This window comes from Geotrypetes seraphini, chromosome 13 (assembly GCF_902459505.1).
Source record: "Geotrypetes seraphini chromosome 13, aGeoSer1.1, whole genome shotgun sequence".
NCBI lineage: Eukaryota > Metazoa > Chordata > Amphibia > Gymnophiona > Dermophiidae > Geotrypetes > Geotrypetes seraphini.
In genome coordinates this window covers 60,462,662-60,486,013 of record NC_047096.1, presented here as the reverse complement: position 1 = coordinate 60,486,013, position 23,352 = coordinate 60,462,662, and the positions used below count along the sequence as shown (strand labels likewise).

The 23,352-nt window shown below is 42.9% G+C and overlaps 1 protein-coding gene across 2 annotated transcripts in view; it reads right to left on the bottom strand.

Annotated features, from left to right (window-relative positions):
• Nucleotides 1-1,508: 1,508 nt before the first annotated feature.
• Nucleotides 1,509-23,352, bottom strand: part of LOC117347204 (collagen alpha-1(I) chain) — a 40,607-nt gene continuing 18,763 nt past the window's right edge. For both annotated transcript variants that reach the window (XM_033917797.1, XM_033917799.1), the window contains 29 exons: nucleotides 23,067-23,165; nucleotides 22,200-22,253; nucleotides 21,996-22,094; nucleotides 20,947-21,000; nucleotides 18,596-18,649; nucleotides 18,448-18,501; nucleotides 18,278-18,331; nucleotides 16,887-16,931; nucleotides 16,667-16,765; nucleotides 15,462-15,569; nucleotides 15,076-15,183; nucleotides 14,431-14,484; nucleotides 14,233-14,286; nucleotides 10,752-10,859; nucleotides 9,804-9,857; nucleotides 7,748-7,801; nucleotides 7,128-7,289; nucleotides 6,471-6,578; nucleotides 6,009-6,116; nucleotides 5,749-5,802; nucleotides 5,533-5,640; nucleotides 5,096-5,149; nucleotides 4,869-4,976; nucleotides 4,253-4,306; nucleotides 3,917-4,024; nucleotides 3,531-3,813; nucleotides 3,030-3,220; nucleotides 2,672-2,914; nucleotides 1,509-2,155 (listed from right to left, as the gene is read on the bottom strand). In XM_033917797.1, the coding sequence (XP_033773688.1) occupies nucleotides 2,009-2,155; nucleotides 2,672-2,914; nucleotides 3,030-3,220; nucleotides 3,531-3,813; nucleotides 3,917-4,024; nucleotides 4,253-4,306; nucleotides 4,869-4,976; nucleotides 5,096-5,149; nucleotides 5,533-5,640; nucleotides 5,749-5,802; nucleotides 6,009-6,116; nucleotides 6,471-6,578; nucleotides 7,128-7,289; nucleotides 7,748-7,801; nucleotides 9,804-9,857; nucleotides 10,752-10,859; nucleotides 14,233-14,286; nucleotides 14,431-14,484; nucleotides 15,076-15,183; nucleotides 15,462-15,569; nucleotides 16,667-16,765; nucleotides 16,887-16,931; nucleotides 18,278-18,331; nucleotides 18,448-18,501; nucleotides 18,596-18,649; nucleotides 20,947-21,000; nucleotides 21,996-22,094; nucleotides 22,200-22,253; nucleotides 23,067-23,165 (2,880 nt within the window). In that variant the 3' untranslated portion in view covers nucleotides 1,509-2,008. The remainder of the gene's footprint in view (nucleotides 2,156-2,671; nucleotides 2,915-3,029; nucleotides 3,221-3,530; nucleotides 3,814-3,916; nucleotides 4,025-4,252; nucleotides 4,307-4,868; nucleotides 4,977-5,095; nucleotides 5,150-5,532; nucleotides 5,641-5,748; nucleotides 5,803-6,008; nucleotides 6,117-6,470; nucleotides 6,579-7,127; nucleotides 7,290-7,747; nucleotides 7,802-9,803; nucleotides 9,858-10,751; nucleotides 10,860-14,232; nucleotides 14,287-14,430; nucleotides 14,485-15,075; nucleotides 15,184-15,461; nucleotides 15,570-16,666; nucleotides 16,766-16,886; nucleotides 16,932-18,277; nucleotides 18,332-18,447; nucleotides 18,502-18,595; nucleotides 18,650-20,946; nucleotides 21,001-21,995; nucleotides 22,095-22,199; nucleotides 22,254-23,066; nucleotides 23,166-23,352) is intronic.

The window sequence follows — 23,352 nt, the reverse complement described above, 5'->3', positions numbered from 1 at the left end:
GAAAAGTTCTCAGGCCAACCAAGAAGAGGATGATGTGGAGCCATGAAACTTACAAGTTATTTCACACTTTTCTTGACAATCTCTTCTTGGCTGGGCTGAGAAATTTCAGCGGCCCCTCGTATTGTGATGTCATAATGCCTCACTCCACCAATGCCTAAGATCCAGCCTCATCGGTGATGTCACAATGGCTTGGTTTCACTACACTTGTGCCCATTTACTAGATCTTTTGCCTCATTGAAATGAAAAGTGTCAAGAGAAGTGCGGAATAACTTGTAAGCTTCAAGGCTCCACATCAATCTGGTCTTGGTTGGGCTGATGTTTCAGCGACCCCTCTTAATGGACAACATAATGGTTATGTTGGCCAAACAATGTACATCGAGCTGCATTTTTCTTTAGGACCAATAAGACTACCAGGTCTCTGCATTACAAAATTCAAGGTGAAGTGAGCCATCTTTTCTGTCCTGGCCCCTGCTCCTTGACCCCCAAACCCCAACCTTTGCTCAACCAAAGACAATGAAGGACATTGCTATTACATGCGTGAACACTGCCACACCAGAGAAGACTCCAGAGGACCAGGCATTGGTTTGGATCATTTCACATGCTTTATTTCAGCAGTCAAAATAATTAAAAACATCTCAAATTATTATACATATACAAAATAGGTACAGATCCTTGGTCACTATTACCCCTCCCTACCCCAGAGGAGCATCAGCCTCTAGGTTAGAAACTCCCAGAGAGCATGACTGAGAAAGGAAAAGAAGTTGAATGGGAAGGAAGGAGCATCAAAGGAGGTCTGAGAAAAAGAGGGAGGGAGGGAAGGAGAGATGTGGAGATAAGAAAGGGGAAAGAGGGGACAGGAGGATCCACCTGCTTCACTTTGAAAAGACAGAGGTACACACTTTGTGGGTTTTTTTCAAAATTGCTTTTTTATTTAAAAAAATGTGTAGAAATAGCACCTTTTAAAACTTCCCTTGTGTCCCTGGGCAAAGAGCATGTCCCTATGAAATATAGCACCAATAAGCCCTGCAGCTTCACTGGTAAATCAGTGAATATAGGCCAAGGCCTTCTCTCTACAGGACCTGAACTAGACATCAAAGCTTCTTCACTTCAGAAGATAAAGTCACTTAGCACCTTTCATCAAAGTGTGAAACTCAAAACCTGGGGTTAGAAAAAAAAAGGGAAATAATGCATTGACCCTCAGCTTTGATTTTGGAAGCGGGATGAGTGAGGTAGCTTTCCAAAGACGTAACACAGATTTAAAAACCCCAAAAAGCCCTGGCTCTGATTTCCTCATTCGTCTTTTACTTTTTTGTCCCGTGGTCTGAGTGTTGACCTTTAGAACCACATTGCCCTTTTCTTTCTGTTTCTACTGCTCGGCGTTACAGAGAAAACTCCTTTGCCGACCCACCAGATTGGGGGGAAAAAAAATCCCCCCTCTCCCAAAAAAGACATCTGGGTTATTTTTGCTGTTGCTGTTATAACACGAGGACAACAAATACCAACACAAGTTTCGTTTTTCATATTTATTTTTGCCACCTGAACAAAAAAATGTTGAAAAAAAGGTACATTTACAACGACTTTGGCATGTCACGTCTTCTTCTCAGTGATATTTAAAAAGAACAACCAAGGCACAACCCCAGCACTGTGTGACTTATAAGTTAATTATTTTTCCAACTCCAGGATTTGGTTTTTGATGGGGTAGTTTTCAACACTTTTGACAAGCAAAGCATCAATGTCTTGGTCCCCACAGGAACAATAAATTTTCAAAGTGTTCCTTTGTACGTTTTTGGGGAGAGCTTGGTTCCGAGAACCCCCCCAAATCTGTCTTTAAGGGGTGAAAGGTCAAGCAAGTGGACCCCATTGCTGGACTTCCTCTTTTTAAGTGGGGCTGTTTTTTTTAAAGGGGCTTTTTAATACTTTAACGGAAACAAAAATAGTTTTAGAGATGATGGATAGAAAGACAAATTCAAGTCCATGTGAAACTCTCTCTTTTGTTTGGAGGTGGGGTTTATGAGAAGCAGACTGGGCCAATGTCGAAGCCAAATTCCTGGTCGGGTGCGCCAACATCCATGGGTGCGATATCGATAATGGGAAGGCGTTGGTTTTTCGCTGTTTTGTATTCGATAACAGTCTTGCCCCATGTACCAGTATGTTGCTGCAGATGGAGAGGTTGGAAGGAATGAAAAAAAGCAGTTAGAAGGGTTAGAACAGTTACTAAAACTCCAGACATATCTGCTAAGCTATGACGTGCGCCAGTTAAGGCTAAAAAGATACATTTTTGGAAGGTAATGAGAACCTCAAATCATCTTAAGGCTCCAAATGCCCTAGACTTGTGAAGTCCCTTATGGTTTCCATCTCACCCTCATTCTGAGACTGACACATTCACATTTAGAAGTTTCAATGACATTGCTCTCTTAAAATATTGCTCAGCAGGTTAAGCATAGCTTTAAAAGAAGGAAATATATTTGACTTCTAGTGAGCTTCATATTGCTTTTTCCATTAAGGAGGGAAATAGTGAGAAATTGCCAGCTAATTACAAAAGCCATATCCCAGGAGTGTCTGTTCTCACTCGGTATGTCCCAGGAACTACTAAGTGGCACATGCTTTGCTTTTGTGTAACCAGGCCGAAATAGGGGATTATGGGTAGTAGTTAGCAAGGAAAGAGATTTACCGTGCAGCCATCTTCCGTGACGGTATAGGTGAAGCGGCTGTTGCCTTCTGCTCTGATCTCAATCTCGTTGGAACCTTGCAGGAGTACGGCCTTCTTCAGGTTTCCAGTCTCCTGGTCCATGTAGGCAATGCTATTCTTGCAGTGATAGGTGATGTTCTGGGAAGCTTCAGTGGACATGAGACGCAGGAAGGTCAGTTGGATGGCAACATCGGCTGGGTTGGATCCCTTACCACCATATTCAAACTGCCAGAAGACCAGAGACAAACCACATGGTTCAGTTAACAAATCCTCTTCCCTCGTGTGGATAAATTGTGTCCACAACATGTGCGCATGCCAAGAACCTCGTTCTCCCACTTACCTGGAATCCATCATTCATTGCCTCACCAAACCAAACGTATTTGTTTTCCCTGGGGTTCTTGCTGATGTACCAGTTCTTTTGTGCAATGTTAGCTTGGGTTGGGTAGACACAGGTCTCACCAGTTTCCATGTTACAATAAACGTTAATGGCATCCAGATTGCAGCCCTGGTTAGGATCAATCCAGTAGTTGCCTGAAAAGAGGGAAGGCCAAGGAGAGAGATCCAGGATAAGTTTTGGGAAGCAGGTAACCCGATTTGCAGAGGCTGAAAAGGAAAGCTATTAGCTTGTAGTCTAGGGCAGAACCTCCTATTGATCGCCTATGTTATATAGTAGAAAGGTTAATGGAATGGTTTGAGACTTTTTACTAAATGCTCTATAGTACAAAAATCACCTTAGTGATTACTCACTACATCGTGAACACTAGTGTCCGTTGCACGTTCATTTAGAACCAGCGCACCCCAGTGCAACAGGAGAAGCATAGGCAAGGAATGATGGGCTTACCGCTCTTCCAGTCAGAGTGGCACATCTTCAGGTCACGGCAGCTGCGGGCAGGGTTCTTCCTGGTACCCTCGGGACTGCGGATGCTCTCAATCTGCATGTTCAGGCTCTTCAGGGTAGTGTCAACTTCCAGATCACGGTCGCGCATGACATTAGCGTCATCGGCTCTGTAGTAACGGCCACCATCGTGGGATTTCTCTTGAGGAGGCTGAGGGAGGAACTGGAAGTCGAAGCCACCGCTGGATGGGCCAGGAGGTCCAGGCAGACCAGGAGGACCAGGGGGACCCTATTGGAGGAAAGCAGACAGATGCGAATGAAAGGTCATTCATTGTCTTTACAAAATATAATTAGTGAGAGCACCAAGAAGAAAAATATGTTGTTTTACTCACAGCTGGACCAGAATCTCCATTACGACCACGTGGGCCAGGTGGACCAATAGGACCAGGCAGACCATTGACACCATCTTTGCCAGAGATACCAGAAGAGCCAGGGGGACCCTAGGAAAGACCACAGGGTGTGTAATCAGTATAGAATCTGGGCAGGAATAAAAAGTCATTCGTGCTTCAAAGAAAGAAGACCAAATAATTTCTAAATGATATTTAGTTTGTAAAATACATATAGACATACTTTGAAAAAATATTCTCTATTATTCTGTCTACAAACACATTCTGTTTATGAATATGGCTGGAAATTGAAGACAGAACTGTTGAATATATTGTACTTACTCTTGGACCAGCAGGACCAGAAGCTCCAGAAGGACCTTGTTCACCAGAAGATCCCTACAACAATAAGCAACAGGTCAGTGAGAGGAGTATAGAGAGATCAATAAAACCAAACAGGTGTGGGGTTCCAAGTGTTTCAGCAAAAGTCTGTAGTGTTTAACTAAGAGTCACCCATGAGGGAGGCCTGGATTAATTTGGTTTCCACCTAATCTGTGGCTTCTTAAGAATAGTTGAAAAGAGGTCCCCAGATGTTAATGAAGATTGTGGAAGGTACTGACTCACAAGTTCATTTTAAAAAACCACTAAGGTCGTCACCGCTGAAGAAACTACAGTAGGTGTGACGCTTGTCTTTCTCATTGGGCCTAAGAATACAGGACACTAGGACCATCCTTGCTTCCTCCAGAAGTATTACCTAAGACCAGCTCTCCGAGCTACTGAATGGGCTACTGTATTGAAGGGTCAACATCTGTAGTATCACAAACCCACCTCACATGAAACATAGGCCCAAGGCTTGTTACTTTACACAGCACAGTACGCTCTAAATCTGATTTTTAAACCTTGGTTTAAGGTGCTTTTATTTTCTATGTAACCCTGGACAAAGCCTCATGCTTCTACTTACAGGAGGACCAGGAGGACCTTGAGGACCGTTGAAGCCTCTGTGACCCTTCATGCCTCTTTCACCCTGTTCACCTGATTCACCCTTGTCACCACGAGCACCTTGGGCACCCTGAAGAAAAGAAGAAAAGTGTATGTCCTTAATACCTGACCCAAAAATTCTCCAAACAACATTTTAAAATTAATTTATGCTTTCACTTGAAACAGCAAACACCCGAGCAAGGAACTTACACCAGGACCACGAGCACCAGCAGGACCAGCGGGGCCAGCAGGACCAGAAGGACCCTAGAAAAAAAAGAGAGAGACACAACAATTGTATATTTGCACCTTTGAATGACTATTGTTAGTAAGTATCTTGGTTTCGTCATTAATTGAAACAAAGTAGTCCAAAAATATTTTTTATCTCACTGCAGACTACCAAGCCCTCTTCCTTCACCCCCAAAGAGTCCTCCTTGGCAATTTCCAGGTGTATGAGGAAATATGGGTATTAGAAGATCATCAGCCTTTGAATTTATCCTTCATTAAATTACTTGATGGGTTACTTAACTGAGATGTATCAAGATTATTCTTACATTCTGCCTTCACTCTTTCCAACAAAGATTGTGAAAAAGGTAATGCTTGCACTTTGGTTTCAGGAATTTCTTGGGTTTTAAGAGAAATTCACTTACAGTCTCACCACGATCTCCATTCTTGCCAGAAGGACCGACTGGGCCAGGAGCGCCAGGAGCACCAGGAGCGCCAGGAGCACCGGCTGGGCCATTCTCACCACGATCACCCTATTTATAACAAATACAAGACGTTTCAGAAAGAATTGTGGAGATCCTCACAGTTGCCGAGTTGAAAGTGTGATCATAAACTACTGATGTATTTCAGCTGAAGCTCACCTTAGATCCAGCAGAACCATCTCGGCCAGGAGCACCTTCAGCACCAGGAGAACCCTAGAGGCAGAAAGACACATGGATGGGGTTCAATAAGTAAAAATTGCAAATGGGTCTCTTTCACAAGATTGCTTAACTATTAAAGTTTCTGTAGAGTGAATCTAGTTTCTTGAGTTGGCAGAAGCCAATCTGATGAGCATCTGAGTTTAGCAGAGTCTTCAATTTTTAGCATTTGTTGATAGGATTGCATGAAATGGGCTACTGACCTCACGTCCAGCTTCGCCAGGAGGACCAGCCAGGCCAGGTGGGCCAAGAGGACCAGGGGGACCACGCTCTCCATTGGGACCACCAGGACCTTGTTTTCCAGGTTCACCCTATACAAGTAAAAAAGGCATGTCATTCTAAAGAAGAGCTCAAGACAGACAGAGGTCACTTTTCCCTCTGAAACCCACCTAATTCAGGTCTCAGTATCTTAATTCCTGCTGTGCACAATCTCTCCTCCCAACTTCCTAACACTGGTCACAGGGGCCTAATGGAGTATCCCCATTTCACTCTGGTCTTCTTTTTAGCTTCTTTCTCCCTTGCTTTATTAGTAATTTATGCAGATGTCTTACAGTACAACCATATATTTCTATGAATGGTTGCACCATGAACATTTAACCCATTCAGGTATTATATGAAGTAAGTCATGTTAATCCTCAAAGATAAGAATTCCAGGTGCTACTCACAGTTGGGCCTGGGAGACCAGAGAAACCTCTTTCACCTCTCTGTCCGGGCAGACCAACAACACCACGCTGTCCAGCAATACCCTGAGGACCTGGGATTCCAGAAGCACCCTGGAAATGAGAAATGTAAGTCAGAAACGAGGTTCTTAGAAGCAGGGTGTCTGCTTTGGTTCTGGTGCATGGTAACAACAGTATCCATTCACTACACCCCCATCCAAATAATGCTGCTTCTTCAAGCTTCCAGCAGCACTGTGACATAGGGTACAATATTCTCTGCCTTTCTTCTTAGGACTTTATTCTAGACTTGTGGCAAAGTCTTCTGTTGCTCTACCATGCTGTCCTGCATGATGGCTATCTCTCTGTACTCCTCTTCAGTTATTAAGAAATAGGAGTTTGGCTTGCGACTTCTTGATTTATATCAAGAAGGGTTTTTCTGTTTTAAGCTGCACAGATGGGGAGGAAGGAGGAGGGCACAAATCCATCTTCTAGGCCAATGGTCTAAACTCATCTGTACAGGTGAATCCCTGAACAGATCCTTCTCATGACTTGGCTGGCACTGTGCTCTCCTCTTCCCCCCCCCTCCAGTACATAACTCTAAACAGCCCACTGAGTTCCTGTTAAGAGAGTGATGGCATTCAGGAGAAACTGGCAGACACTTACAGCAGGGCCATCGGAACCAGGAGAACCTTTCTCGCCAGATGGTCCAGGTGCACCAATAGCTCCAGGCTCACCAGGTCGACCAGCAGGACCAGTCTCACCACGAGCTCCCTTTTGACCTTCCTTTCCACCGGGGCCAGATGGACCTGGGGGACCAGCATTACCCTTGGAAAGAGAGAAACAAACAAGTCAGACCCGACAGCCCAGAAAATATGAGCACATTGATCATGATAAGACACTCCTACAAAGGCCCTCATTCTGAGGGGGAAGGGCTGAGGGCTAACTGATACTACTCAAAGTATGTATCTAGTATTTATAGAGAGGTGTTAACAAAAACCCAGTCACATTGTACCTGAAGGGTCTCTCAAGCTATTTACCTATCCAAAGCCTGCCAGTTCTAAACCACTAAATCTCAGGCTGGGTTAGCAGATTAACCTAACAGAAGATCAAAGACCTTGATTGGATACTTCCCGGTGGATACATCCCTTCCTTTCCCCTTTTCCCTGGGTTCAGAATCCTGCAGGTTTGGCCTGTCTTTTACTACTCCCTCCCTGCTCCCAACTGGTATGCACAACCCCCCACCTCCAAATCCCCCCCCCCAAAAAAAACCCTGAAGTACTTACAGAAGGACCTGGGGGGCCGACTCTTCCAACAGCACCGGGGAAGCCAGTAGCGCCCTGAATTAAAAAAAAAAGAAAGAAAGAAAATGGACTTGATTTGCTGGTAACATCAAAAGCAATAACCATTCCTTCTGCAATGATCTTACTGGAAAGTGGAGGCCTGCAGGATGGTATGTGACCCTGATCAAGAAGGGGGTGTAGAAATGCACTGTGATATGTGCAGACTCTGGCTAGGCGCAACCTAGGGTCTAAACAACTCCTGATTCTGTTGTGAGTTTGTGTGGGCTATACATATGTGGACAGTGTCTTCAGCCCACATTAGCTGGGCCCCCACCCCACCCCCCACCTGCGGCTTCTCAAAATCTAGTGAATGCCAATCATGGGTGCCCTCAAGGAATACATTTGTCCTCTTCCCTGGATTTTAATAACTACTTGTGGATATTCCTCTCGCCTCTGAAAATTTTTCAGTGCGCTCACGGCAGTAGCCTTTTCTCAGTCTGTCTTTTCTCTCTGGAAAGATAAGCTGTGACTGGATATTAACCCCGTCCCTGTTCCCAATCTCCACTTCCCTGTTTTTCTGTTCCTAACAACCAAGTCGGGCTTGTCGGTTTCTAGCGGCTAGCTTGGGACTGTACCCTCCCCATGGTGCATCTCATTTCTCATCTGATCCATTGGGGGGGAGGGGGATCTTGGGCTAGATTATGGCCCCAGTGCCATTTTTCTGGCAGACTACTGAGGAGGTCTATCACTGCCTTCTGCAGGCCACACTAGTCAGACCTGACCTTGCTTAGCTTCTAGAAGCAAACAAGTGAAGCTGTCCCTGAACAGCGTTGCTGGGGGTCCCACAGTTAAAGATACAATTAGTGGTTTGGGTGCGTACACTGGGGCTAATTTAAAAAGCCATATCTGTAAACAAACAGCTCCTTTTAAAATTGCCCAGGCCCAGGTATGAATATGCTATTTGAACACACATAAGATTGCTTGAGCTGAACTGAGCTATTCCTTGAGATGGTTTATGTACAAATACTGTACAAATTATGCAGGCATGCATACAACAAAAGCCAGGAAATCGGAGCGCCCTAACTAGTAGGTTAATTGTTTGCATGGGGTCATTTCAGACACACTTCCCCTTTGACAACTGGTTAAACATAGACATCCTGGCTGCACAAGTTAGGCAGCCTGATAGACCTGGTATTCTAGCTGACTGACTAGTTTTATTAAATACTGTATAATGTACATCTATAAAAAAAGCATAGGGCTTGCACGGCTACATAGACTTCTTGACATCAGTTATCAATTCAAAACAGCTCATATTCACAACTCTGATTGTTAAAGATTTCCAAAAGAAGCACTTTTCGGCCTACGACTCTGAGGAATTCCTAAATTAAACAGGCTATCAAATCCCAACCTTTTAAGCCCTACTTCATATCCCAGTCAGATTTTCCCAATTACAGAATCCCATGGCTATGAATTCTGGTGGGAACAGAGGCTTAGGCCTAACAAACATGAAGTCTGAAAAATGTCTGCTTAGGAGGTAGATTTCAAAAGATTTTACTTGATTAATTTAAGCAGTTAGCTGGATAAAATCGAGGGCTGACGGGCACCCTCCCCTTTTGTGGGTCCAAATATCGATCTCCAAGGATGGAAGCAGAAAGAGGGCAAAGCCAAAAGGCGACACACAACGATTTTGGTTCAAAATCCCTTTGTGTTATTTTAAGCATGCCTTTTCAAAAGGGAAACTCTACAGAAAGTTTCCCTTTGAAAATGTTCTTGAAGGCTTGCACCTGTGGCCCTGCAATCTCCCTCTGGGATTTCAAAATTCCCCCTTAGATCTTTTCAGCCTGCTTCCTGTTTGACCGCGAACCATCTTTATGAAGTCTTCATTTCCTTTGAATCCAAGAAAGCGAATCAATTGGTTATCTCCCCTGCCATTGACTACTTGTTTTCTTGCAACATTCTGCAGCTATACTGGGAAAGTAGGGGAACGATACTCCTTCTCGCTCATCTAGTCTCATATTTCGATATCAGTTTGTCCAGAGTTTCAAGAGTTTATACTCACAGGGGGTCCAGCACCACCACGTTCACCTTTGGAACCAGGAGCACCAATAGCTCCCTAAAAAGGTTTAAAAAGATCAAAGATACAAGAAATGTGAGATCACATTTTAACTCCAAGGTATACTGAATACAATGCACACAGGAAGAACAAGAGAGCACACGAACTATCAATGATGTCGACATTTGATTTTCAGATCGTAGTTCAGACGATAGGCTTATCAGAGCTGGCCTATTGTAATGCCCTTTATTTAGGGATTCCTGCAGTACAGTGCAAAGCTCTACAAATGGTCCAAAATGCACTGGTTATCATTTTCAAAACTTTAACTCTGGTGTTCAAGGTCATTTCCCAGGGGATCCCTTGGTATCTATCTCAAACTATGGCGATCTATCGACCACTTAGAGCTCTGCGATCTGAAGGTGCGATACGATTGGCTCTGACTGACTTCTCAAAAATGCATTATGAAAACATCTATATCATGGGAGTAACACTGTGGAACAAATTAACTGGACTGCTAAGGGCGTTATCTGACATTCAGAAGTTTAAGAAAATTCTTTTTTTTTTTTAATCTTTACTGATTTTCAAACCTCGACAGTGCAATACAATTAATTGAACATAAAATACTGCATAAAACGCACTATTAACTACACAAGTAACACATAAAACAATCATTTTCTCCCATCCTTCCCCCAATTATTAATACAATAAGAAAATTCTTAAAACAACACTATTTTTAGAAGCTTTTCAATAAAATATGTGTTGTTTAATGCTGGTTTTAGGATGAATGGTACTGTGAAGATCCATTTAATTAAGGTTTCCTAAGATGTAATTATGCATTTGTAACTTAAGATGTCTGTATAGGTCCTGTTTATTTTATTCTGTGTATGCCTACTTTTATAATGCCACCTAGAAATAGGCAGTTGATAGATTTTTTAAAATAAATAAGCTACTCACAGCAGGGCCAGGGGCTCCAGTTGGGCCAGAAGGACCAGGGAGTCCAGCATCACCTTTAGCACCATGATCTCCAGCTTCACCTTTGGCACCAGGTTGACCATCAGCACCCTACAAGAAGAATCAGGGAGATGAGTAGGGGAATCTTTATGGGGGGGTGAAGACAAAATAGAATCCAAACCATATTGTCCTAATTCACTCGGACCAGCCTAATTCTGCTTCTGCTTAAATCAGCTCGAGGCATTTTACGGAACAACACCAATTCCAATTAAACCACATTAATTCATTCCCCCCCCCCCATCACACCCAAGAGTAGTTCCATGCTAAAGTACAAATCCTGCTCCAGAATAACATAAGTAAGCATTATATTCAAAAGATCATAGCAGGCCTACTATTTCCTATAGCATACACATCACATCTCAGTTAATATAAGACACTACAAATTCTCATAGATCAAAAACATTGCTATATTAACCAAGTTTTCAAATTCTTTCTAAATGTTAACTAATACTTTATAACCCACAATTCCAATGGAGTGGAATTCCATAATTCTGAACCCATCACCTTAAACATATGCAAGCAGGTTGCACAGTCTCCTTGACCACTCATAGGTCATTAATAGATCTTTCAAATATTTGAGAACATCCAAATGAAAGGCCCAAAAAACTAGACAAAGCAACTTAAAATACATTCATTATTCAATAGGCAACCAATGTAGCTCTGCCAAAAGGGGTTGAAGGGGGGGGGGGGTAATATAAGCCTGTGTGTTTTTTTATCAACAAAAGTTGAGTGGCCTTATTCTGGACTAACCATAGTCATTTTAATTGCCATTTTGAAAGGTCACAATAAATGGCATTACATAAACTAGCCTTGCAGTGACAAAGGCGTGGAGCAAGATGTCTACATTCTTAACTTCCAGTAACGAACGAGGACAACAAAGTACCTCTAAACTAGAAAATGAAATACGAATTACGGAGGTAATCTGGTCATTGAAAGCCAAGTCTTTATCTAGTCAAGCTCTTCACAAACAACTTTTCAGTCACGGGAAAGCCAGCGATAGATGCGGGCAGGGGGGTGATACCAAAACCCTCTTGATGCCTTGTTAATCACTGTGAAAGTTCATGCAAACACATGTGCCAAGATGTTCCTGCAGCCATTTGGTCTTCCCCAACTTCTAGCCACAACTGGAAGACATCAGTATAAAAATGACAAGACATCTCAAATGTTTCTTTTACAGAAACCAGGAGACTTTAGTATACAGGGTGGGTCAAAAGTAGGTATACGGTATTTGTTCATTATTTCTTTTTATTGTACAGGTGTCACAAATAATATTTGTGTGAAGTTTTTGTATCAGTTACATTGTTTTGCTTTTATTTATTTAAAATATTTATATCCCGCAAATCTTTTACTTGATTATCATTCAGTAGTGTATTATACCTATTCAAACCTGTACAATAAAAAGAAATAATGAATAAATACTGTATACCTACTTTTGACCCGCCCTGTAGATTAAAACATAGTGGAGATAGAATTATCCCTAAGGAAGTCAACAGGTGAGAAAGGTGATATCCAAATGTTGACCATTCCAATGGACTGTTTATGATCTTTCTGTTAGAAAGAAAGACCCCCCAAGCTAGCACAAGTCCTCCAAGCTTCAAATCAGTCAGTCCTAACAATAACTGATGGCTAATTGCATTGAATGATTTCAGGAAGTCTAATAAAATAAGAAGTATCAATAACTCAGAACAGTGAAATCACCATTAGTAATTTATAATAAATGCATTCCCAGTGATCGTGTAAGAGGTAGAAAAAGCTAAAACATGAGTCAGGAAAGGCCCCACTGGCCTCAGACAAAGCCTTACCACCACCACAGCTGTGGCTAAGGTGTTCAGGCAGAGAACCTCATCACATCAAAACCTCCCATGGAGCCTACAGTGGCTCTATGGTGTGCAAATATAGCAAAAAGAATAAATAGATATATAAATGACTGAAAAACATCTTTTGTCACAAAGCTCGATCGAGCTTTGGTTAGATCATTTGATCTAAGATTCTATTGTTAATATTAGGCAGGACAATGATCTTTTCACAGGTTCTCAGCAACTGCAACCCAATCTCTGGCAGGGCAGGAGAACTGGTCCTTAAGAAACTAGGACTGTTCTCCCTTGAGAAGAGAAGGCTGCGAGGGGACATGATCGAGACGTTCAAAATGCTGAAAGGCATCGATAAAATAGAGCAGGAAAATAAATTATTTACATTGTCCAACACGACACGGACAAGAGGACATGGTTTGAAGCTAAGGGGGGACAAGTCCAGGACAAATGTCAGGAAGTTCTGTTTTACGCAGCGAGTGGTAGACGCCTGGAATGCTCTCCCAAAGGAGGTTATCAAGGAATCCACTGTGCTGGGATTCAAAGGCAAATTAGATGCACATCTCCTTATGAGAGGCATAGAGGGATATGGGTGACTAAAACTACATCAGGTGTATACCTGACCGGGCCTCCGCGTGTGCGGATCGCCGGACTTGATGGACCATGGGTCTGATCCGGAGATGGCAGTTCTTATGTTCTTATGTTCTTAAGAGATCAACCAGGTCAGTGGATACCGGGTACCTCATACTAAAGTGTGTTATCAAGTACAAAAGCTAATGTGTCCACAGTTCTTAGTAATTCTAAAGATAGCATCAATCCTCTGAGAGATTTATTGCCAATTCAGATATTAGAGAGAGATAATTCTTTAATGAAGGAGCCAAGATTTAGGCACTAGGAACATACCTAAATGACCAGAATACTGGTGCTCCCATACGCCTGTGAATGCCAATATTCTACAAAGCAGTGTCTAAATGGCATGGTGCATAGTTTGCAGGTGGGCGGTCACATGGGCGGAGCTTGGGCAGGGCACACATTGTCTGCATTCTTTTGTGATTTAGGCCTGATCATGTACACCAGCGCTATGTCTGTAGCACAGACTATAAGCAGGCATGTCATACGTACTCTTCACAGAATGACATTAAGAAGTTAGTAGGACGCTGGGAAAAACGTATCGCAAAACAGGGTAATTTTGAGGAAAAGTGATGTAATGTGCTCTTCAGATATTAACCTCCCCTTTTATGAAGCCGCGTTAGCGTTTTTTATCGCTGGCCAACGTTCCAACGTTCATAGGAATTCTATGAACATCAGAGCTTTTACCGTTGTGGCAGGTGATAAAAAACGTTAACGCAGCTTCATAAAAGGGGGGGAGGGGTTTAATAGTTTTTTTTTAAAAAAGTGTGGAAACTTTTTGAAGCTTCCTCGTATATCAGCACTCATGTACAGAATTGGTGGCTATAAAAACTAACCTAAACCAACTACTGTGTCTTTACTATGAGTTTATTAGGCCACCCCAAAAAAACCTGGGCCTTCATGCCACTCCCAGTCCCTTCTCCTAAAGGCTACAGTGTGCACAGTTGTGCTTTTGAACATTTCTGATACAAGAATGTAATACTTACAGGAGGACCAGCAAATCCAGCAGGGCCAGGAGGACCATGTTCACCACGCTCACCCTACAACAGGATGAAGAAAAAAAAAAAAAGCGAGAGAGCAGTGTGATCAGTGAAGATATCAGACAACAAAGTGGGAGTTGAAAGCTCAGCCCACAAAGAGGCACAAAAGGTAAAGATATGAAAAGTGAAGAAACGATAACTTACAGGGGCACCACGTGCACCAGTTGGACCAGCAGGACCAGAGGGACCACCTTCACCCTGAGCAAAGAAAAGAAATGCATCACTACTCATACTCATCGAATCTCAGGACAATTATGTCTTTTCCAGAGCAATTTCCCTCTACAGAATGTTTTCCAAATGGAAAAATAGCTCTTACTCAGCTTAGTCCACTACACACCTCTTACTATTGCTGCGTAGTTACGGGTAAGTGAGTAGGTAGCAGTGTTGGAACTGGAATCTATGAGTTTTCCTCTTAGTCCCATGTAACAACGCCAAGAGGTTGTATTCATTGTGTGCTAGGTATACAATCTGGTACACTACTGAACTGAACAAGTCTGCAACAGAATATCAACCAGCGAGTGACGTCAGGCTCTTCCACAACAATGACTGAGCTTTCAGACGTCCACTTCCTCCAGTTGAATTGTGGGCTTTAACACTGGCGAAGGGAGGTGACACTAAGACAGGGCTATGAGCTAAGCAAGGTGCTTTCTAAAAACAGGGGAACTTTCGGAATTAAGGGTCCAGTGAACACGAGGAAGAACCCAAGCTGTTGCCTTTGCATTTATGGCCCGCACGTTCCACCCCCATCTGTCCGTTCATCCGGAAGCAGATTCCAGATGCCGTCCTTACCTTGTCGCCAGGAGCACCACCAGGGCCAGGTGGACCGATTGGACCAGTCAGACCTCTTACACCATCTTTGCCAGGAGCACCATCACCACCCTTTGCGCCATGATCACCCTGAAGGAGGACAACAGACATAGTGGTTAATGGTTCCCAAAAGGTTCATGCGTTTATTTGGTTATGTGCATGCTAGAGGAGTTGTAGACAAAAATATTGGAGATGAGAAAGAAGAGAGAGAAGAGCAGGAAAAAGGCAAGATAAAAGAATGGATGATTTGGCTAGAATTAGTCTTGTACAGAGAGTCAGAGGCTGAGGACCATTGACTAAAGAGAAGACCATGAAAGCTTGACACTACATTTTTTTCTAAGGCCTAGGCTTGTTTGTGGGATACTTACTCTGTCACCCTTTGCACCAGGCAGGCCAGCAGAACCACGTTCACCGGGCATTCCCTGCAGACCAGAAGGACCTTGGGCACCAGGGGAACCAGGAGCACCAGCTTCACCCTAAATTGTGGCATTGAAGAAAGAAAAGGGTTGAAACCCAGAGTCTCTCGGGAGACAGCAGTGATGCTCAAAATGTTACAGGCTTTGAAAAGGACTATCTTAGAGGTTATTGTGCCACCAATTCTCCTCCTACTCGCCCCAATACACAGAACTCAAACACATCACTGACCCACAAATCTCTTTCTAACTCATAAGAACATAAGAATTGCTTGGGACAGACCGAAGGTCCATCAAGCCCAGGATCCTGTTTCCAACAGTGGCCAACTCAGGTCCCAAGTACTCAGATCAATCAAAGCCACTTGAGATCATGGGCCCAATATTCATATTATCGGAGTTAGCTGGGCTGACTCCCGTGGTCAGCACTGAGCCTGGATATTCAATGCCAGACCATTTTGGGTGACTGGCATTGAATATCCAGTTTATTTTTAGCCGCTAAAAACTGAGCTGGCCATGTTGATATTCAGTGCAAAAAGATTATAACGGCCACAGATAGACTACCTGTTTAAGTGGCCCGATTTGACTGCCAAACTTAGCTGGTCAGCGGTCTGAATTTTGTGAACTAATTGGCTATCCATTAGCCACTAAGCGCTAATATTCAGTGGCCATCTCATGCTGAATATTAGAGTTTAGGCTGTTAAATAGCTCTGAATATTGGGCAGCATGTGATGAAAGTTACACATAGTATGGAAATCCTGCTTGCAGTGTTGAGTCCATTGGCTAGACACTTGCTGTTCCCTCTACACTTCTGAGTCAGACATGGTTCCTCCATGGGTGCTCCAAGGAGAAACGTGTAAAATCAAGGATCAAAGTCCAAAAATCAGACAAGGAAACCACAGCTATATATCTTTAACTTGCTTAAACTAAACGTTTTTAGTTTAGTTTTTTGGGGGAGAAGGGAGAAATGCAAGCAATGTCTAATCAGAGTTGCTGCTTCCCTCTATACCACAGAATGCTAGATTTCCTTCAGAGACCACCATCTTTATCAGATATGGAACCAGTTGCAAGACAACCAGTGATCTTTGCTCACCTATCTGTCTATCTGTCACTTATTCAATTCAATGAAGATAAAGATGGGAGAAGCTGGAGAAAGATCCTACCTTAGCACCATCGTTACCAGGAGATCCATTAGAACCACGAGGACCGTGGGGGCCAGAAGGTCCTTGAGCACCACGTTCACCAGGGAAACCTCTCTCGCCCTGAAGAGGTGGAAATAGAAGGGAACAGATTATGAGCAAACAGAGTGGGAGGAAGAGTCTCAAACTAACTGTATGCAAAAATAAAAATGAGGTACTATATATAACAGCGGTGTTGACTTACTCTTGCGCCAGCAGGACCTGGACCACCAGCATCACCAGGAGCACCCTGTTAAGGAAAAGGAGGAAGAGACATTCTATTAAAGAAGATGTAGAGATGTATAAATGTCACAAGAAAACATTTTCCCTGAACAACAGTGTCCGAGGAAGGAGACTGGATTGAGAAATCAAGAGAAAGCTATGAGAATACAGGACAGGGAGAAAGACAGGCTTGGGGAAAGCAGGGGAACTACACGGAGGAAAGAAAGCAAGAACTGAGAGAATCAGAGATGGACGAGGAGGAAGGAGACATGTTGAGGCAGGAAAGAAGTTCCAGTGGGATAAGGAGGGTCAGGGGGAAGGGTCATAGGAAGGGCAAAGAGGAGGGGTTGTGGTTGTGTTCATATAACATCAAAGCAATGATATTTTAGAGGAAGAAGAGAAAGAGAGAAGAGATTAGAGAAGAGAAGATCTTTGGATAACTAAGTTTATCATTCTGCATTACTGTAGGTCAAATGGAATATTCTTTTCAATGTTGAGTACATTGACTGGCTGAAACACTAGACCAGGGGTCGACAACCTGAGGCTTGCGAGCTCTTCTTGCATGTGGCTGCAGCTCTCCAGGTCCCAACCCTTTAATTTCCCTCCCAACCCCACGATACCCCCCCCCCACAGGCCTACCGAGATATCCGGTTGTCCAGCAGGGGTCTTTGTGGTAGGAGTGCGGTCCTCTCGCACATGCCTCCTCGTGGTTGCCTTTTCACAGCTACTCACGGCATTTCCTGTAGTACCTTCAGCTGCTGTGAGAGGTCACAGCAGCCAGTTTAGAAGGCAACTATGAGGAAACAGGAGCGAGAGGGCCGCACTCCTCCCACAAAGACTCCTGCTGGACCACTAAGTACCTCAGTAGGCCCGAGGGGCGGGAATCATGGGGTTGGGGCTGAAGGGGGGAGAAGCTATACCTTGCGGTTCTTTGAAAATCTGGGTCAAATATTTTGGATAAACTGGCTCTTGGATAAATTGGCTCTTTGCTGTACAAAGGTTGCCGACCCCTGCCCTAGACCTTTCTCTCTTACAAAGGTCTTGGTTCACTGATTTCATTGCTGAGAGTATTCACATAAACTGTCAGATCTCACTCAGTTGGCTAGACTCATGCAAGGAGAACATAAGATGTCTGCTTCATTTTCAACATTGATGGCTTCTCATCAACATTATCCCCATGAGCTCAATTTGCTACAGTTCCTACCCTAGTATTTCTAGGGTGTGGGGCAGGCTTAAGTTACAATGGACCTAATATAGATGGTCACAATTTTCATCCATGTTGAGAATGCCTTGTTTGCAGTTGCTAACTAACCTGCTCTCTCTTTCAGATTTTGGCTTTTAGAGTAATCTGTACAAAGCCTCCTTGGCACTCACCTGTTCACCGCTTTTGCCAGATTCACCAGCAGGGCCAGGAGGTCCGGGCAGACCCTATAAGAAGAGAAAATATGGAAGAGAAAAGCTAAGTGACAAAGTTCACTTTTAATTGAGAAAAATCTTCTTATATTTTATGTTCATTTTACCAGCTATTTTTTCTTTTGACATACCTGGAATCCAGGACCACCACTGGGGCCGGGTTCACCTCTCTCACCAGCAGGACCCTGCCCAAGGAAACATATGAATCCAATCAGATTTCATTTCATCAACTAATCAATAACGTACGCTGTGTCATGTCAAACAGAAGTCTATACTTACAGCAGGACCAGAAGGACCTTGAGCACCAGCCTCACCATCTTTACCAGTAGCTCCCTGCAGAGAAACAACAGAGAATTTGTTAAGAGACATCAAATATTCTTCCAATAGATATACAGATTACTAATACAACTAGATAGAGAGTCAGTATAATGGCATGATGATTTCAGCGTTGTGCTATGTCTAAAGTAGAACTCATGGCCTCTGTAAGAGAGCTGGTGCTCTTCTGGTGTCCTATGTTGGGTCATCCTGGAGATACAATTTGGAGAGTGCCCCCTTCTGTCTAGGAGGTCACACAGATTGTTGGCCTATTTGTCACAGACAATAGAAGAGAGGTGAAGAGAAAATAATGGGAGCCTGATGTGCCCCAGATGACAAAGGATGTAGGGTGGTATAAAGACAAAAGTGAAAGATATTAAGAGATGAGGTAGTCGTATTAAGCCTTCAATTGAAACCTTGCTGATTCTACTCTGTTAAACTAGAGGGCTCATTCAGAAAGGTTAGCAGCAGGAGACATTCTTTAAAAAATTGTCTTCATGAGATTAGATTTTATGGAGTACGGTGCGTTTCACAGCAGTTTTAACAGACCCTGTAAATCCAGCTCTTCTTGGGCCTGGGAATTCCCAGAGTTGATAAAGGCAGTTCAAAGGCTTCCTACAGATGCACCTTAGAAGCACTGCCAACACTGTATTTCTTTTCTCACATCACTTGATTTAAACACCTCTGCAATGGAGTCTGATTCATCTGTACAGGGCATTTAATTTTCTTTCACTAAATTGTGAACGCTGAGTGGAAGACTCCAAAGAATAAGTGCATTGTTAGGCCTTGCTCCAAACTATCTCCTAAATCATTCTGATTTATCAGAAATTAATCGCCGCACACATGGTACCCTCTTGGGTTTTTTCCCCCCATCTTTGAAAGGCTGTATCTATAAAAGATTTCTCGATAGGACTTTATCTTTCCAAGCAGGGAAATGGACTAGGAGTTTAAGCGATCTGATTTTGAATTCCCTCTCATATCAAACTTTTAGAAGACCATTGAAAACCTATTTATTTGACAAATTTGTTTTTATTATAACCTGTTTTGATCTAACTTCTCTGTGCTTTCACAGCTTTTCTTGTTGCAAAGTGCTCTGAACCGTAAGGTATTGCGGTATAAAAAAAATAAAGTTATTATTATTATTATCATTATTAATTTCAATCTAAGACTTAAATGGACAGGATTCCTGAAAAGGCGCACAAAGTTATTTGGATAATTTATATACATGTTAATTTATGTGTTCAGTACTTGACCGAATATTGGATTCTTAATGTTTATGGTCTGCATTTTTATATTTTATTTTATTCTCTATCATTCTTGGTGTCAATTAATTGTGCTGTCTATTGAGTTAATTGATTGATAATATGTTGCACTTTATGCTGGTTTTAAAATGAATAAAGATTTTAAAAAAAAATTAATTGTGGCCTATGAGGCGAATTTTATATTGCTTGATTGGATACGTGATTGATTGAATATGTTTTGCTATTCCATATGTTTACTTATTTGCATCACTTCTTCTTACTCTGCCATCTATGAGTGAATAAAATAACTTTTAATAAATTAAAGGGGACTTGATTTCCCAACTTTCTCTGATTACAATCAAAGTGGTTTATATACAAGGACTTATTTTGTACCTGGGATAATGGAGAGTTAAGTGACTTGCCCAAGGTCACATGGAACTGCAGTAGGATTTGAACCATGTTTCCCCAGCCACCGCACAAACCATTCGGTTAAATTTATAGGATTATAGACTGTCAATGCTACTTCTCTCTAAGGAGCACTTGTCAACCACAAGGGACAGGGCATTTTTCTGACTTGACCTAACACCCTGGAACAATATATCCTGACAAATACATGGGGAAGTTAATTACAAGAAGTTTAGGGCATTGGTGAAAAGGCATCCCTTCAAGCGGGTTTTTGGCTTGTGATTATCAGTATACAGAGGACTATCTTGTCTTTCTAGAGAAATATCTTAGAAGGGATGTTCAAGGGAATGTGACCTTGGCTTGGATGAGTAGCTCTTCCCTATTTCTGGATGGAGTTCTTAACTGTTTAAAGAATTAATGGATATTTTTAGAATTGTAAACTGCTTGGGCCTGATAAAAGTGAGCGGTATATCCAAAATTTTAACTAAAACGTAAACATGAAGCATAAACCTTAACAGGTAAAATGCCAGAACTGACAGAGAATCTTCAAGAAAGGAAAAAATTAAGTAATACACATATCACCATTGTATATCAGAAGTTACTATATCTATCTATGACAGATTATAAATCAGGAGAGCAGATGCTATTAAGTTGGTAAAGAATACTCACAGTAGGACCGGCAGGGCCGGCAGCGCCTCTCTCGCCATTTTTACCAGCTTCACCCTAAATCATCATCATAAAAATAAATATCAATCAGTTAAGGCTAGAAAAGTGCTATTGTGTTACTTCACCTTCAGCTGCCTCTCCAGGGAAATGGTTGTTTTGTTTCAGAAGGTCTTGCCAGCTTTTCCTGGATATTTATTTTTTATTTATATACTTCTTATATCCTAAGTGGGTTTCCATTCAGGTACTTATCATGTTCCCCTTTCTGTCCCGTTGGGCTCAAACTCTATCTAGTGTACCCAGGGCAATGAGGGCATTAAGTGACTTGCCCAGGGTCACAAGGAGCAGTGAGGGATTTGAACCCACAGCCTCAGGGTGATGAAGCTGTAGCTCTAACCCTTGTGCCAAACACTTTGGGCTGGGTAGGAAGTGAAGGGCCTTGAGAGACAAGTCTATGACAGGCCCAGTGTGAAGGGTAAGCTGTGAGCATGGCCAGGGGGTTGATATTTGAAAATCTGCTCAAGGTTACACAGCTCAGTAGCAGCCGTAGCAGGGAGCTTTCAGCTCATACGCCCAGAGCCTCTCCTGAATCACAGGGCAACGTTCTAACTGCTACGCTATCCTCTATCCCCAGTACCATTAGCAATGGGCCTACAACAGAGTTGTAGGATAATGGTTCAACCAAAACTTCTGGTGGATTGGCCTGGGCAAAGGAGTATTTTCAGAGGACCCCAGAGCAATTATGCATTGTACGTAAATAAAATGGGTCATATCTTCTAGAATACCTAAAAGATCGTAAAACCCACTTTTTTCCTCAGAGATGTGCTACTGTATTTTTTTTTCTTGGCCTACATTGCAGATGTGGAATGCACCATCAGAAACCTATAGAACTACTTTAAAACACTACTATCAAACCATACAAAGCTTGGCCACGGAAACCCGTATGGTATAATAGGCTATATTAAAATTGGGTCATCTATTAATGCTAAATTGTGTTTGAACCACAGTGTCAAGGAATACTTGATCTCAATGAAACTTCTACGCGTTATACTCACCGCAGAACCCTTGGGGCCAGGGAAACCCATCACACCAGCTTGACCTCTGGAACCAGCTGGACCAGGGGGACCAGGGCGACCATCTTGTCCAGGTGCACCCTGTTGATGTTAAAAGGAAAACCACACGTTATCTATCAGCCTTCTGAGGCAGAAAGCAGTTCATAATTAAAAAGGAAGTCCTTTATGGACAGGAAGACTACTTACAGAGGGGCCAGTCTTGCCATCAGGACCAGGGCTTCCAGGGCTACCAGTCAGACCCTATGAGGCAAGAAGAGGCAAAATTCAAGGCATGTTGTCAGTGAAAGGAATCACACACAACTAGTGATTGAATACAGATAGTTTGTAGATGATATCAGATGGGCAGGAATTTACTGAATGTGGTGGAAATAGAAGGAATACATTTAAATTTATCTTCATTTGTTGTTCTGTGATGGAATAATAAGAATTTGAGGAGCTGGAATAAACTCAGTGATTTCCAGGATCAGCTACCATAATGTATATCTAGATTTTGTCTGTCCATTCATACACTCCAACTCTTGCTTTGTAGCTGGGCTTCCACTCTGTCCTGTCTCTTCTTAGATCATTACCATAGTAACATAGTAGATAACGGCAGATAAAGACCCAATGGTCCATCCAGTCTGCCCAATCTGATTCAATTTAAATTTTTTAAATTTTTTCTTCATAGCTATTTTTGGGCAAGAATCCAAAGCTCTACCCGGTACTGTGCTTGGGTTCCAACTGCCGAAATCTCCGTTAAAACCTACTCCAGCCCATCTACACCCTCCCAGCCATTGAAGCCGTCCCCAGCCCATCCTCCCCCAAACGGCCATAAACAGACATAGACCGTGCAAGTCTGCCTAATACTGGCCTTAGTTCAATATTTAATATTATTTTCTGATTCTAGATCCTCTGTGTTCATCCCATGCTTTTTCGAACTCTGTTACCATTTTCATCTCCACCACCTCTCTTGGGAGCGCATTCCAGGCATCCATCACCCTCTCCATACCAGATTCGCACTCACCGCACTACGCATGGCTGTACCTTGGAGCTTCAGAAGTAGTTTGCACTCACCTTGGCACCGGGAAGGCCGGGCTCACCGGGGCGACCAGCTTCACCAGGAGATCCCTTAGGACCAGCAGATCCAGGTCCACCACGCTCACCAGGGGCACCCTAGGGAAGGAAAGAACACAGGAAGTCAGTCTTGCACAACGGTAGAGTCCAGGCATCATCATGGTTCATGCTGAGTGGCCATAATACACTACAATGCTGGGTTTTGCAGTGGGGGGTCATTGGAGGCTTTCTCCAGTAGTGAATGCACTGGAATATATGGCGCCAGAATGGTGATGCAGTGCTTTGT